This window comes from Stegostoma tigrinum, chromosome 9 (genome assembly GCF_030684315.1).
Source record: "Stegostoma tigrinum isolate sSteTig4 chromosome 9, sSteTig4.hap1, whole genome shotgun sequence".
NCBI classification, from domain to species: Eukaryota; Metazoa; Chordata; class Chondrichthyes; order Orectolobiformes; family Stegostomatidae; genus Stegostoma; species Stegostoma tigrinum.
The window spans coordinates 16,443,989-16,461,617 of NC_081362.1; the positions used below are offsets into that span (position 1 = coordinate 16,443,989).

The following is a 17,629-nucleotide window of genomic DNA, read 5'->3' on the forward strand; positions in this document are numbered from 1 at the left end:
ACCAAGTGCCAGGAAATAAGCCAACTTAGCCTGGACCAAGAGAAAAGGAGCTACTCAAGTTTCCTTTTGGAGTCCAAGCTACTGAGGTCAACTTAGTTATCCCCAGAAGTTACACCAGAGCTTCAGTGGCCGTGCTATAACTGCTGGTGGTAACAGTTCAAAGAAGCTATAGCGTAGGCTTCTGAGAATGTGATGAAATTGGTCAATAATTATTTGTAAGGAGCTACGATCTAATTGCGATACCAATGTAGATCCAGGGCATCACATACATCACTGTGCAGCAGTCACGCATTAAAGAGTCTGCGTGCACAGCAGATGGAGAGCTCTGAGTGATGGATATAGGTAAAAAAGCTGTGCCATTTGTAACTAAACGTGCGATTCATTTTGGCAGTTGGGAAGCACAATTTGCTACAGCATCAGCTTTACGCAATTGAAAATATTGTTGAGATTGCCAGTCGTAGCCCAGGAGTGAGATAAAGGAAAAGGCACAGGATCTGTGTTAAATGTCTTTGCAACAGGCAATGCAGTGCCAATGTCAGATCTAGCTTCAGAAGTCAACATGGTTAGGTTACCTGAAGAAGATTGACCTCCTTCTTCATCGTTCTGTAATGTGCCAAGTAGATAACCAGAAGTCTACGGAGCCAAATGGGAGGTTGTAAGTAACTGCAATATCCCCTTCCCTCTGCAATATCCCCCATCACTTACTGCTGGTGAGAATGACCTTTCTTTCAGAAAATAGGCAACGTCCAACATTCTGAGGGCTGTCCATTGACACCAGAAAAACGAAAATGTCAATTCTCCTTTGGGAAACTATATTTTCTTCAGTACAGACTGGATTTAGAGTCAGACAGTTGTACAGCACAGAAACAGGCTCTTCAGACCAACTCGTCCATGCCGACCAGATATTCCAAATTTATCTAGTCCCATTTGCCATTATTTGGCCCATATCCCTCCAAACCCTTCCTATTCATGTATCCATCCTGATGCCTCTTAATTGTTGTCATTGTACCAGCCTCCACTAATTCCCCTGGCAGCTCATTCCATACACGCACCACCCGCTGTGTGAAAAAGTTGCCCCTTAGGTCCCTTTTAAATCTTTTTCCACTCACCTTAAACCTCTGCCCTCTAATTTTGGATTCCCCTTGGCTATTCACCCCATCTATGTGCTTCATGATTTTATAAACATCTATAAGGTCATACCTCAACCTATGATGCACCAGGGAAAATAGTCCCAGTCTATCGGCCTCTCTCTATAGCTTAAACTCTCCAACCCTGGCAACATCCTTGTAATATTTCCTCAACCCTTTCAAGTTCCACCACATCCCTCTAGTAGCAGGGAGACTGGAATTGCAGTGTTCCAAAAGTGGCCTGACCAATGTCCTGTACAACTGCCTCTTGACCTCCCAATTCCTACAGTCAATGCACTGACCCATAAGGGCAAGTGTACCAAACACTTCCTTCATCGCCCTATGACTCCACTTTCAAGAGACTATGAACCTGCACTCCAAGGTCTCTTGGGCAATTAGAGTAGGCTTGTCAAACAGGTAGCAGAGATTGTGTGTGAAACAGTGAGGGGGTGACAGAGAGTGAGGAAGTCGGAGAATGTGTGAATGAGGAATTGCAATAGTGGACAAGAAGTGATAGATTCGGTGAGTGCATGTGTAGGGCAGTATGTAGGTGTGAAAGAAAGAGACAGAATATGTGTGTGAGGAAGTGAGAAAGAGTAGGTGAATGCACATGAAGGAGAGTGTACATGTGTATGAGGGAGTGAGAAAGAGAGAGAGGGACTATGTGTGGGAGGAAGAAAGAAAGATTGAGCATATATGTGATGGACAGAATGTGTTCTTCGGAAGTGGGTGAGTGAGTGAGAGGATATCTGTGTTTGTGTGTTGGAGTGTGGGTAGTTGAAATGAAGATAGATGGGAAATGCGTGCGTCTAAATGTGTGTGTGCGCCTGTGTTTGTGCATGTGCATGTGTGTGAATGTGTGTGTGTTTGTGCATGTTACTGTGTCTGTGTGTTACTCTGTGTGTGTGTGTGTGTGTGTGTGTGTGTGTGTGTGTGTGTGTGTGTGTGTCGGGGGTGGGGAGAGAGAGAAATTGGGTGGGATTGAGAAGGGAAATGTGTCTGGGCGAGGGCAAGAGATGGGAGAGGTCAGAGTGATATGGGATTTGTCTCCAGCAGAGTATCGTTCCCCAGTGCAGCAATGTCTGCATTATCCCTCATTACAAGAGACAACAGGACATGAATAGCATGATAATGAAAGATCTAATGAATGTTTCTCACAGCTGACTAATGTATACAATGATTACATTCACAGATGTATCATGTCTGGGTTTGTAAAAGGGCTATTCAGTTACAGCACACAGCACGTTCCCATCAGTGAGTGGTGCCTCAAGTGCTTCCCTAGCAAGACAGTGTCTGAGATCTTTGTATCACCAGGTCACATGCTATGAAAATTCTGAATCTATTGTAAAAGAATGGGACGTTTAGAAAGTACCGTAGCAATGTATTTTGAGGATATGATGAGGGAAAATTGATGGATATGGTGCATTTGAACTTTCTAAAGGCTTCAGGGGGTTTAAACAAGGAGTCACAGTCCCAGCAAACTGGATGGACAATTTTGGAGAGATTTCTCCGGTGAACCCGTGGAGTTTCCTAACAGGGAAGGCTGAAGAGGCTAAATATCTGAATATATTCAAGAAAGAAATAGATTTCCAGAGGCAAATGGTGACAAAGGGCATGGGGAGAGATTGGGAGTACAGTGGTAAGATGTTGGAGCAGTCATGATCAGCAGCCAAATGGCAGAGGAGGTTTGATTGGCTGAATTACTCCTGTGCCTAGTGTGTTTCCTATGTTCTGCATTCTGTGAGAACAGTAATGATACCATGAGCATGTCTCTTGATGGTATATTGACATACTAACTATGAGACATATCAGAACAGGGAGTGAGGTAGGTGTGTAAGTGTGTGCACATGCCTGAGTGTGTGTACATATGTGTGTGTGCATGTGTGTGAAGTATTTGTGTGCGTGCGTATGTGGGTATGTGTGTTGGTGTGTATACATGCCTGTGTGTGTGTGTGTGTGTGTGTGTGTGTGTGTGTGTGTGTGTGTGTGTGTGTGTGTGAGAAAAGTGGGGTGAGAGAGGGCGTGTTAACCCTGCGACTGAATGACACATACCCACCATTCCCCTCCTCCCCCATCTCCTAAACCCCAAAAAATCAATCCAGAAACGGTTCTGGGAAAAGGGAAGACAGTGGAAAACCCAGGCTGATGGGCAACACACATCCAATCCAGTTGTTCAAATTCACTTTGGCCACCTCAGAGTGTGTGCCACCAGAGGCAACAACAAGGTCAGATTTCATTAAACTGAAGGTGTACGTCCACTCCTTCCTCTGGTGAGCAGGATTTGGGGCCTCTGTCTCTAGCTCCACTTCGTAACCAAGATAACAAAAAGTGTTTTTATTGCTTCGCTCTGTTGCTTTGTATCTTGGAACTTTTTTGAAACAACTAGTCCTTCCCTTAGAATAGAATAGAATAGCCTTTATTGTTACATATACTCAATGAGTAGCTTGAAAAGATCATATATCACCAATTACAGCACTGCCTTAAGTGCAAATGTACCTTGGCACAGAGAACACTGTATGGAGCTGGAGGAACACAGCAGGCCAGGTCGCATCAAAGGAGCTGGAAAGCTGATGTTTCGGGTCGGGGGCATTGCTTCTTTTGTTACAAGATTTTAGGCAATACAGAAATAAAATGTTCAGCATTACAGGAAAGTGTTCAGGAAAGCAGGCTTAGCTGGCACTTAGCTTCCAGTCCACACTACGCTAGCAACTCACCACATCGGGATGCCGCTGCAGGAGTCTGGAAATTCACCAGGTCACATCGCGAGGCCCGCTGCAGGAGTCTGGAAATTCACCAGGTCACACCGTGAGGCCCGCTGCAGGAGTCCAGAAATTCACCAGACCATGCCGTGAGGCCTGCTGCAGCAAGTCAGGAATCATTGCCAGAGGGTGGGAATGCTCGTTTCCTGGAGGCCGGGGAAGGTCATTCCTCACCAGAGGCCCAGGGAACATCGCTCCTCGCTAGAGGTTGCTCAAGGCCGGGAGTGATCATTGAAGCTGGGAGGTGAAGGGAAGAAAAGAAGGAGAAGGAGAGGAAACACTCAGAGGAAGAAAAAGACGAGAGAAAGAAGAGAAGAAGAGTGGTCGGAGCTGATGTGCTCTGCCTGAAACATCCTACTTTGCTGCCATCTTGCAGTTATCAATAAATCTTGCAATTGATATTAAATTACCAATTTATGAGATTAGAATTTTTTCAACTCAGGATTACTGTTGTGTTGAATTCTACCTTCATGAAAATTTGCCCGTTGTTGTTCCCCATTGCCCCGTATCATCTCCAGGTGAAAGAAAGTATGATACTGCAAGCAGAGAAAACTGGAAAAGCCTGGGTTAGTCTGATTGTGATGCCAGCAGGCGAGTATTCCCTGGGACCGGATAACACAGGTTTATCAATGGGTTTGGGAAGCAGCAGGAGCTCGTGCAGAAATGGTGTCTGCATCCTTATCACTTCATAACACAACAATCATGGTCAGTTTAATTAGGACCCATCGTGTTTCCATTAGGTACCTCAAACAAAGCGTGATTGGAAATGCAATGGATGAGAGGGCCTCGGCTATTTGGCCTACTGGTGTCCAGATCAATTCAGAAAAGTGTTAAGGATTAGGCCTTTATATGGTACGCCGCTTACATTTTAAAGTACACCGCAGAGATCCAACATCAAAATTACAAAAAGATGATTGTGGCATTGGGGAAGGTATTAAAGATATTACTGTACAAAGATGATTGATTGATTGATTGATTTGTTTTGACGTCATGTGTACCTAGGCTTTGTTTGCAAGTAGGGACACACACAACAGGGTGAAAACGTCTGGGACAGAGAGAGGCGTCCAGCTTACATAGCACAGGACATGAGCGAGGCAAGAACAACATTAACAAGACCAACACACACGCTGACACACCCACACACACACACCAACACACCCACACACCGACACACCCACACACCCACACACACACTGACACACCCACACACACACCAACACACCCACACACCGACACACCCACGCACACACTGACACACCCACACACCCACGCACACACCGACACACCCACACACACACTGACACACCCACACACACACCCACACACCGACACACCCACACACCGACACACCCACGCACACACTGACACACCCACACACACACCAACACACCCACACACCGACACACCCACGCACACACTGACACACCCACACACACACCCACACACACACCAACACACCCACACACACACCCACACACCGACACACCCACACACTGACACACCCACGCACACACTGACACACCCACACACACACCCACACACTGACACACCCACACACACACCAACACACCCACACACCGACACACCTACGCACACACTGACACACCCACACACCCACGCACACACCGACACACCCACACACACACTGACACACCCACACACACACCCACACACCGACACACCCACACACACACCCACACACTGACACACCCACACACACACGCACACACTGACACACCAACACACACACTGACATACCCACACACACACCGACACACCCACGCACACACTGACACACCCACACACACACCCACACACCGACACACCCACACACACACCAACACACCCACACACCGACACACCCACGCACACACTGACACACCCACACACACACCCACACACCGACACACCCGCACACACACCGACACACCCGCACACACACTGACACACCCACACACACACCCACACACCGACACACCCACACACACACTGACACACCCACACACACACCAACACACCCACACACCGACACACACACGCACACACTGACACACCAACACACACACTGACACACCCACACACACACCGACACACCCACACACACACTGACACACCCACACACACACCCACACACCGACACACCCACACACACACCGGCACACCGACACACCCAAACACACACTGACACACCCACACACCGACACACCCATGCACACACTGACACAACCACACACACACCCACACACTGACACACCCACACACACACTGACACACCCACACACACACCGACACACCCACACACACACCGGCACACCGACACACCCAAACACACACTGACACACCCACACACACACCAGCACACCGACACACCCACACTGACACACCCACACACACACCGGCACACCGACACATCCACACACACACACACACCCACACACCGACACACCCACACACACACTGACACAACCACACACACACCGACTCACCCACACACACACCGACACACCCACACACACACCGGCACACCGACACACCCACACACACACTGACACACACACACACACACACCAGCACACCGACACACCCACACCCACACTGACACACCCACACACACACCGGCACACCGACACATCCACACACACACTGACACACACACACACGCCCACACACCGACACACCCACACACACACTGACACAACCACACACACACCGACTCACCCACACACACACTGACACACCCACACACACACCGGCACACCCACACACCCACACACACACTGACACACACACACACACACACACACACACACACACACACACACCGACACACCCACACACACACTGACACACCCACACACACACACCGGCACACCGACACACCCACACACACACCAGCACACCGACACACCCACACAGACACTGACACACCCACACACATACCCACACACCGACACACCGACCGGCACATCTACACACCAACACACCCACACACACACCCACACACCCACACACCCACACACACCCAACACACACTAACACACCCACACACAATCCAACACACCCACACACACACCGACGCACCCACACACACTGAAACACCCACACACCAACACATCTACACTCCAACACACCCACGCAGGCACACCGACACATACGCTCACATGCACACACACTCACGTACGCACAAGCACACACACACACACACACTCAACGCACCGACATAAACACACACACGCACAACACACACCCAACACACTGACACACACACCAACACAGACCGACACATACACATACCCTGATACACCTCCACACACACCTCCACGCACACACACACACACACCCTGATGCACTACACACACACATATCTGACACACTGACACACACACAAACACACACACAAACCCAACACACACATAAGCACCCTGACACACACCTGACATACACATACAAACCCTCCCACACACACACACACACACACACACACACACACACACACAGGCTGATACGCCAACAAGATCAAAATGAAATCAGACTGAGAGTTGATTATTGGGAAAAGACTGAATGAGCTGAGGGGTTTTTCTCTTGCAAAGGAAATTTTGAGAGGTGACTTGATATATATCTTTGCAATCCTGAAGTGCTTTGATGGTATGGATAGGAAGAAGATGCCTCCACTTGTGAGGACACCAAAACCAGAGGTGATAGATATGAGATAGTTCCCAATGGATACAACAAGGGAGTCAGGAGAAACCTCTACTTGGAGCGGTGAGAATGTAAAATTTCTTACCAAATAATAAGAGCAGTTGAGGCAAAGATGAAAGGTGCATTTAAGGGGAAACTGGACAAATATATGAGGGAGAAAGGAATAGGTGGTTCCACCGGTTGGCTGAGACGAAACAGGGGGAAGGGAGCAAGAACCGGCAGGATTGAATGGCCAGATTCAGTCCCGCAACTTCTTGGCGCAATCTTACTGCTCCCATGTTGTTCATTATTATAACCAGTTCAAGGAAATCTTTTCTCTTAGGGAGAGGGCCCTCTCTTGAGACGTTTCTTTGATGGGAAGAGGCATGCTATTCTGTTGATATTGCTTTTAACTTCCAGCCAGCAGTCCAAAACACGTTAAGCACGGAAGCTTTGCTGAAAGTGCAGGCCATTTCTTACAGTCTTTCCTTTGTACCAATTTCTCCTACAATTTTATTGCACTCAGGACAGCTTTGAAAGGAAAGAGCTGGGGAAACTTCACGAGACATGAGCCGCAGCTTTTGAATAAAATGCATGACATTTAAGGGCGATGGAGATTGATAATAAAGATGGTAGGGGGCCTTGTTCTTCGGGTAAGGGCAAACAATCTAAATTGACAATAAAAATCAAACACAGTGACGGGTTCCTGACAGATAAAGACATCCCTGTTGTTTCCGCAGTAGACATCTATAAAGCATAGTGATAAAAATGTTCAAAGCATCTCCTCTGAACTGAGTGCAATATCTGTTTTTAATAAAACATCAGTAAATTAGTGAGCAATGCAGCCACCCAAGGATAAGCACTTACTCTTTTCCCTCCTTCAATTACTCGCTTATCCATAAAAAGGAATCTGCTTTTAGAGCATGGGCTGTTAATGAAACTAAAACTATTGCTTAATAAGCTCTAATGAAGTGATTGTTTATCCAAATGATTCAATGCTGCTCAGACGGTTTACATATAATGCAAGGTCACTTGGGTAAATCCCCACAGAAGCCTGTAAAGCATATTTGTCTGATGCAGAAATACGGAGCAGAGTGCTCTCGTGGAGCTGTGCGAGGTGTGGTGTTCAGGAATGCAGAGCAAAGTAATGAAACATCTTCATAATCTCACACTGACAGTTCCATTGGCCTGCAAGCAGTTTATTGCCCTAGTATCACTAATCAGTAGATCATTTTAGAAATCATGCAATCACAGACAGTTTGTTCGATGACTCAGTTGGGGTAATTATAGTCTATACCATTATCAATCCAATAGGCGTCCAACTTCTATTTTACATGCATCTGCTATTACAGTTCATGGGCATCAATATGGAGAGCAATGTCAGCTGAAATAACTCCATAGAAACCGGTATCCCATCATCAAGACACCCTTTATTTATACGTGGAGTGTGCTTGACACTGGTCCAACTCCCTCAGAGCCAGCTCTCAGAGTGAACAGAACCTCTGACTCTCCCATTTATATCTGTCATCCAGGGTTCCCAGATTGGACCAGATTGATAGCCCGAAACAGGAAACTCATATTCTATAAGGTCCAGCTGGCTGATCTCAGTACAGTCACTACATCTCTCCCAGTCTGAGTCTGCAGACATAGGTTGGTTTTTTTTCCAGTAGCTCCTCCTGGGGCGTTTTAGCCCTGATTCAGTTCCCTCGAACTCAGCCTTCTGGAAGAAGGTGCTGGCATCTGCTGTGTGCATCTCAGATTCTGAGATGTCTTCAATGCTTGATGGGCTGGGAGAGCTTACCGGTTTTGTCAGCCTTTCCAACTGTTTGGAGGAGCTTTGCTCCTGCGCCGGTTGCGAGTTTGCAGCTCTCACACAGTCCATGTGCTTGTTCAGGCCTGTCCCATCTACCCAAACTTCATAAGTCACTGCACTCTGACCTCATGTCAACCATGCCTCTTACCCATGCAAGGCCATTCCCATGGTTCCTACGGACCTAGGACGGGTTGTGGTCTGTTATGATTACAAGTTTACATCTGGAAAGGTATTGGTGCAAACTCCTGACTCCAAATATAACTGCCAAACCTTCTTTCTCTATCTGGCCATATTTACATTCTGCATTAACCGAAGTCCTGGATGCATACTCTCGTGGATGTTCCTCTCCACTGGGCCACCATGATCTACCCTAATGCCGTATGGGGAGGCATTGCATGTCAATACCAGGAATCATAGTGTGCCAACACCTTAGAGGATGATGGTTGCTTCTTCACTTCCCTACAAGCGACGACTTGTCTATGCGACTGTTTCCTTGTTTAGGAGTTGATGCAAAGGTGCCAGGATGGAGGCCAGGTTATGTATGAACTTTCAGTAATAACTCACCAGCACAAAGAAAGGCTGAAGCTCTGGTACAGAGGTGGGAGCCAGGGCACCTTTGATTGCCCTCACTTTACCTGTTGACCCTGTGGCCCAAGTAAGTCACTTGGGATGCCCGGAATACACATTTTTCCTTCTAAGACATATGCCAACCTGTGAGAAATGACTAAGGAGTAAGCCCTAGTCCTCTGAGTGCTCCTTATTGGTCTTCCCTGTTTTTAGCACATTATCCAGATAAATGGCAACCTGGGGTTCACCTTGCAAAATGTTCTCCGTTATCTGCTGAAGAACAGCACAGGCTGACAATACCCCAGATGACAGCCTCGTATATTGGTACAAAACCCTTATGAGTATTGATTGTAGCATACTTTTTGGAATCCTCACCTAATTGCAATTACAAGTCCGCGTGGCACATGCCCAGCTTTATGAAAGACAGCCCTCCTGTCAGCTTTGCGTGTTTGCATCATTGATCCCACATACCAAACTCAGCATCTCATCAAGAGTTAAGCCAAAGTCGCATGACTCTGCCAATTATCCTAACCTCTTCAAAAATCATGACACGGACTCCCCCTGGTTCTCTAACTGCCGAGTAAAAATGATAGCATCTCAGAATTAGAGGAGGCTTGGGGCCATACACTTCTTAACTGATCTGTCAACTCTTGTAAAGCTTTGGTATCTGGTGCCTGAAGGAAAGTTAAGCTCCTAATAACCCAAAAAGTGGTGGGACTACAAGCTGGCCGGAGAATTACTTGTTGCTTTTTATCTGCCCAAGTGTCATTTGGCAGGAAAAAATATAGCATTTTTTCCATACAACACAGTGTGAAGCTGGATGAACACAGCAGGCCAAGCAGCATCAGAGGAGCAGAAAGGGTGACGTTTCGGGTCAAGACCCTTCTTCTGCATTTCTGAATTTCTGCTTGGCCTGCTGTGTTCATCCAGCTTCACACTGTGTTATCTCAGATTCTCCAGCATCGGCAGTTCCTGCCATCTCTGTAACAGTCTTTCCATAGGTTGGACACAGCCTTCAATGGCAGTATTGAATGAGTCAAGTTTCCCAAATAACAGCATGACACTGGAAATGCTTATCCCAACTCAGAAAATATTGCGAGCAATTTCTTCAAGCATGTGCTTTACTTTCATCGCCATTGAAATAACTGCACAGACCCCGGTATCCCTTCATTAAGTCACCATTTATATACATGTGGAAGGTCCTTGGCACTGGTCCAGCTCCCTCAGAATGTCTGATCCTCCTGGTTACATCTGTCAGCCAGGGGTCCCTGAGTGGATCAGGTTGACAGCCCCAATCGGGGAACTCATACTTTATGATGCCCACCTGGCTGACCTCATTACAACCACTACATTAGCATTGCACGCATTTCTGTCAGTTTCCCAGTGGGGCAGGAAGGTTGGAATTGTTCCTATATGTTACCTTGTGTGAGACTGAGTCACCGTGCCAATGATACCGTAGGGTTTTACAAGAGTAACTGATCAGTACTTATCCTCTCAGTGTGACACTCTGCAGCCTGTACTAAACAAACTGGATGGTCTGTTGACAAAGCACTAGTCCATAGTGACCACAGCAATGGAGATTCCTGAAACAGTTCAGGTCAACAAGGCTTGACAAGAGCTTTCTAAGTCATGTAGTCATATCTTTTTTTTTAGCAAGTTCATTTCCCTTCATTGTCAGATTTCAGCAAATGTTTCTTACTCCTGAAGGAAGGATTGCTGCAGTAACAGACTGGATGTCTATTGATAACTTCTCCCAACTTTACAATGCTCTTTACTTCATGTCTCCTTTATAACTGGTGAACACAGGGATGTCAGTCAGTCCCAGGGTAACAACAGGGAGAGCGAGAGCATAAGAGAGCCATCAGTCACCCCCCACTATTAAATCAGCTGTTATTGTTGTTTACAGATTCATCAACTGCGATCAGTTTCATGCCACATTGACATTCACGATTTCAGCGTGAAATTGCCAGAAAAGACTCCAAGACTCTCATTCAAACCTTTTTATTTACTATTCAGTTGGATGAGAAGCCAGCAATTATTGCCCATCCCCAGAGGTGGTGAACCTCGTCCTTAAACTGTGGCACTGCTTGTGATTGTAGGCCCATTCAGAGTGCTGTTACAAAGGGAGTTCCAGTTTTTTGACTCGACTGCGTTGGAACAGAGAGATAGTTCCAGGTTCAGGTTGTACGGGTGATTTGGATGGGATCATGCAGGCAGTGGTGCTCTCTACTGCCATTGTAGATATTAACTGCTGTGAGTTTGGAAGTTGCAGTTGCAAGAGATGTATGGATTAATGTTTCAATTCAAGCAGCATAGTGTGTGAACTTCTGCAGTACATGCTTACGAGCCTGGGTATCCTGGTGGATCTCCACGGGTCATAGTACAGCGACTCGGAAACCATGAATAAAGTTTTGATTCCTGATGGTACCCATTCATCTCAAATTGTTCAAGGCATAGAGACAGGAATCTGCTGCAGTCTCACTTCTCAGCTAGGAGGTCATGGGCTCAAATCCAGAGAGCTGAGTTCAAGTTGATACTCCTGCGCTAATGGAGGGAGTCCTGGTGTCTCACAATTGCTCTCCTCCAGGCAAGGTGCTAAACCAAAGCTTTTTCATTGTGCTATTTCAAACAGCAGCAACGCCCACATTTGAAAGCTGATCCATATATATATTCCTTTTTCAGAATTTAAATCCAGATAATCTGGTCATCATCATGTTGTAGTTTAGGGGATCATTCCATGCATAAAGTGGCGTCAGTCGTCACTCGTTGCTCCCATCAATTCAAGTGCCTGTTGGATGTCAAATCAGTATTCAATTACCAGAATTCTCCACCTCGCCTCAATGAGGTTTTGTGGACCGCAACTCAAGGGTGGAAAAGTTATAATGGACCCAAGGGTCAGCATACAACAGGTCCTCCTTTCAGAAAAGTCCTACATTCTTATTCCAGGAGCACAACCTGGAGTATATTTCGGGAAACCCAGGACTCAAGTTTCCATCGTTAATCTTGATGAATATGAATGTGCCCAATATAAACCCTTTCTGAAACAGAGTGGCGAAAATTGTATCCCTACAGTGCAGAGTATGAAAAGGGGCTGTGCCATGTGGCAGACCACCAACACTAATTAAACATGAAAAGAACCATAGAAACATAGAAAATAGGTGCAGGAATGGGCCATTTGATGCTTCAAGACCGTACCAGTGTTCAATATGATCACAGCTGATCACACAATCTTAGTATCCCTTCTTCCCTCCATACCCGTTGATCCCTTTAGCCACAAGGACCATGTCTAGCTCCCTCTTGAATATATCTAATGAACTGGCCCCAATAGCTTTCTTTGGGAGAGAATTCCACAGGTTCACAACTCTCTGAGTGAATAAATTCTTTGACGTATCAGTCCTGAATGGCTTACCCCTTATTCTTAGACTGTGACCCATAGTTCTGGACTTCCCCAACATTAGGAGCGTTCTTCCCATAGCTAGCCTGTCCAGTTCCATCAGGATTTTATATGCTTCTATGAGATCCCTCCTCATTCTTCTAAATTCCATCGAGTACAAGCCCAGTCAATCCAGTTTTTCTTCGTATGCCAGTCTTGCCATCCCGGGAATCAGTCTGGTGAACCTTTGTTGGACTCCCTCATAGCAAGAATGTCCTTCCTCAGACTAGGAGATCAAAGCTACACACAATACACTAGGTGTGACCTCACTAAGGGCCTGTATAGCTGCAGCAAGACGTCCCTACTCCTACACTCAAGCCTTCAAATGCATTATGGTGACCCAGTTTCCTTAAGGTCTCTCCATGCTACACACTATTGTATATGATACATTTTGCATTAGAACCAATGCAACAAAGCTGTAAGTAGGACTGAGCTCCTTGATTGTGACAGGAAATATTGCTCTTTGGCCGACCCATGGATGTTTTGGCCGGATTTGAAAAGCAGAGCAGAACTGTTATTTATCACCTAGTCTGATTTGTATATCACTGGAACACGAAAAACAACCATTCATCTTCACGGAAGATGATAAGAAGCAGTAGCAAACACAATCATTAGGATCATTAGCAGTACCTGTCCATACCTTTTCTTCCTCCCCCAACTGCAACAGGCAGAAGGAACAGGGAAATTTAACATTGAAGGATGCAAATCACCAGCCCGACTCCAGATATATGTGACCTCTACCATTTCGAGGGAGGTGGAGAGTGAACCATGCATATGCGGTAAGACACTTCATTTAATGTTTAAGTTCTGCATTTCCAGTGCAACTGGGAAACTAATTTAAATTAAATTGCTGCTTTGGAAATCTGGAAGTGAAATGGAGTGGGACACTGGCTCCAGAAGGGAAGCCACTCTTTCCACAAGCGCTTCAGTGGGCTCGGAGGAACAGAAGGGCTTTCCACAGCAATCTCCAGATAACCTCTTGCAAATCTTGGCCTCTGATTAGCCTCTGCCAGAATTGTCAGGAAAGGGAGGTTATTATACCCATAGTTCCATGAAACACCAAGGCATCTCTGTCTATGAGAAACAGACAACTGGTTATGAGCAGGAAAAGGCACCACCCCACCTCAAGTATTGGGCAATCTTCACTAAGTACTACAGTCAGAACTGAGATTGAACCCATGCTATTGACATTATTCTGCTCCACGCTCTGGCCAGGTATCAAATGTGGAGAGGTGTAAGATTCAGTACCACATTAAACCTCTCCACATCAGTCCTGTTAGTTGCTATATTATATTCGGAGGTTTTAGGTCAGGTAAAATTACTTGGATTTGCTAATAGCCGTCTAGAAACTCTCCTAAGTGTTGTTAAGAAGGTCAATCAACCAGATAGACAGACATGCATTTCATTGACCTGTACAGATATGCTGAGTTATATCTCTGGAGCACGTGGGGTTTGAACCTGGTCTCATTGCTCAGAGGCAAAGACACTACCACTATACCACAACAGCCCTAATTCAGAGGAGTATATCATTACATCTGAAATCAGACTAAATCCATTATCCCTCTCTGATGAAGGGTCTAGGCCCGAAACGTCAGCTTTTGTGCTCCTGAGATGCTGCTTGGCCTGCTGTGTTTATCCAGCCTCACATTTTATTATCTTGGAATCTCCAGCATCTGCAGTTCCCATTATCTCTAAATCCATTATGCACTCCTCTCAACGCACTAGCAATCATACACAATCATAGACCTGGCAATGAGAAGCAATCTTTCAGGTATTAGTAACATTACAATCTAAACCAGAAAAAATGTCCAGGTACAGTATTAGCACGACTACACACCATCATTACAAGTTACATGGTATCATGACAATGGGCCACTGTCCCCGTTAATTGCAAACACTGAGTCACATCGCCACTGGTCAAACAGGACAAACCCTGAAGAACAAAGATAACAGACTCAACTTACAGCAGATAGTGAGAAAATCAATGGGAGGGATAACATACTCATTCTCGTCCTCACCAGCCTACCTGCATAGTTGCATCTACCCACGGTGATTTTAGGATGCTATACTGACAAATGTGAGCTGATGCATTTGAACAAATGGGATGGGGAGAGGCTGAATATACTTAATGGTACAGCTCTAAAGAGAGTGTGCAGGGATAGAGGGACCTTGGGTTCATGTTCATAGACCTTTGAAGACAGGACATATTGAGAGAGTAGACAACACGGTACACAGGATCTTAACTTTCATGTAGAGGAATTGAGCTAAACCAGGGAAGTGATGTTGAAGATTTATAAAAGCTCTGGTTCGGCCACAACTGGAATATTGCATCCAGTCTGGCCACCATACTTTACAAAGGTGATTATGGTCTATGAGAAAATGAAAGGGGGGTTTATCAGAATATTTACCAGAGATATAGGGAATTCAGTTTTACACAGTTTGACTGGGGAAGCTGGAGTTGCTTTCTTTAAAAGAGATCAGATAGAGGAATACAAGGTTATGACAGATTATGATAAGGTGGACAAAGAAATCTGTTCCCAGTAGATGATCACACAAGGGACAGGGACACTGTCGTAAGATCTTGGGCAAGAGTTACAGTGTGACTGTGATGAAGAATTTTGTTATGCTGACAATGGTAATGATCTAAAACTTGCTGCTTTACAAAGTAGTCATAGCTAAGAGGATTAATGATTTCAAGAGGAAACTGGATGGACACTTGCAAGAAATTAACTTGCAGGGATAAGGGGATACAGGTGGGGAATGGGGCTGACTAGATTGCCCTAGAGGGCTAGTATAGATTCAATGGGCCCAATGGCCTATTTATGCACCTTAATGACTCTGTGCCTTTGTGACCTTATTGTGTCAACTGCAATAAATTCAGAAGAGATCCAGTGGCTCAAAATTGGGTATCCACAAGATGCTGTGGGCCACACCAATAGAATTGTATTTTGCCTCAATTTGTAAAGTCGTGCGTAGCTCATCCATTTCTGCCGGGCCCACTGGCCCACTGTCAATCAATGAGGATTGTAGAAAAGCATGCAAATGCTGATGCTTAATTAAACAGCAAACTGGAGGAGTTGGAGGCCGTACAAGCATCCCCAAGCTCAACACTGACAGAGCCCAGCACACAAGTGCAGAAGTCAAGGCTGAAGTATTTGCAACCATCTTCAGCCAAAAAGTGTCGAGTGAATTTTTTTTACTCTTTCTGGAATGTGGTGGTTGCTGGCAAGGTCGGCACTTCTTATCAATTCCTAATGATTCACCTCAGCCTCCTGTCCAAAGTCAGTCTTCAGCTGGTTTGAATCACGCCACAAGGCATCAAAAGATTTGCTGAGTTCAGTGGAATGTGCAAGGTTTGTGGGCCCTAGTAACACTCCAGCTTTAGTGCCAACGACTTGACCTCCAGAATTTGCGTCCCAATACGACCACATTACTCTACCTACCAGGCAAAATGGAAAATTGCCCACCTATGCCCTGCCCACAAAAAAAGCAGGGCAATTCAAATCTGGCTGATAATGACCCCTCAATCCACTCTCAGTTAAGAGCAAGGCAATGGAAAGTGTCATAAACCACAATCTCAAGCCACAATAACACAACAAAAACTTGCGCACCAATGTTCTGTTTGAATTCTGCCCCAGCCTCATTGCTACCTTGGTCCAAAAGTAGACAAAAAAAAACCTGAATTCCAGAAGTGAAGCAAGATCAACTGGCCTTAAAATCCAAATAGCATTTTGCATTGTATGCAAAAAAAAATTAGTTTAAAAAAAGTGAAAATGATGTGTTTGCTGGAAAATTCTTCACTCATTACAGACCTACCTTGAGTAAATGAATAGTTACCTTGCTTTGAGCACAATTATCTTAGCTTCATGACATTGCTGCAGTGATTTCTCAGGGCAATATCTAAAGCCCAACCATCTTCAGCTGCTTCATCGGTGACCTGCCTTTCTTTCATAAAAACAGATTGCTCAGATGCTGAATCAGTCCAAACTTGCATGCAATAAGTCCTCAACAATGTTCAAAGTTGGACCAATGTGTGGAATGTAACAATCATCCCACTCAAGCTCCAGGCAATAACCATCTCCCTGAAGAAAGAGGGAATCTAGATGGATCACTTTGACAACCAATGGCATCATGATGATCAAAATCCTCCACCATAAAGATCCTAGAGTTCACCATTGAACAGGAACTTCATTCAATCAGTTATATAAATGTTGCGATGCGAACAAGTTAGGTATTGGTAATTCTGTAGCGA

At 45.7% G+C, this 17,629-nt stretch overlaps 1 protein-coding gene across 2 annotated transcripts in view; it reads right to left on the reverse strand.

Annotated features, from left to right (window-relative positions):
- esr1 (estrogen receptor 1) overlaps positions 1–17,629 on the reverse strand; it is a 248,960-nt gene that overhangs the window by 148,236 nt on the left and 83,095 nt on the right. Inside the window, exon 3 of one of the 2 annotated variants that reach the window (XM_059648375.1) lies at positions 9,864–9,869. The exons of the other annotated variant lie outside the window; for it this stretch is intronic. Coding sequence (XP_059504358.1) covers positions 9,864–9,869 — 6 coding nt within the window. The remainder of the gene's footprint in view (positions 1–9,863; positions 9,870–17,629) is intronic. 2 annotated transcript variants of the gene reach the window in all.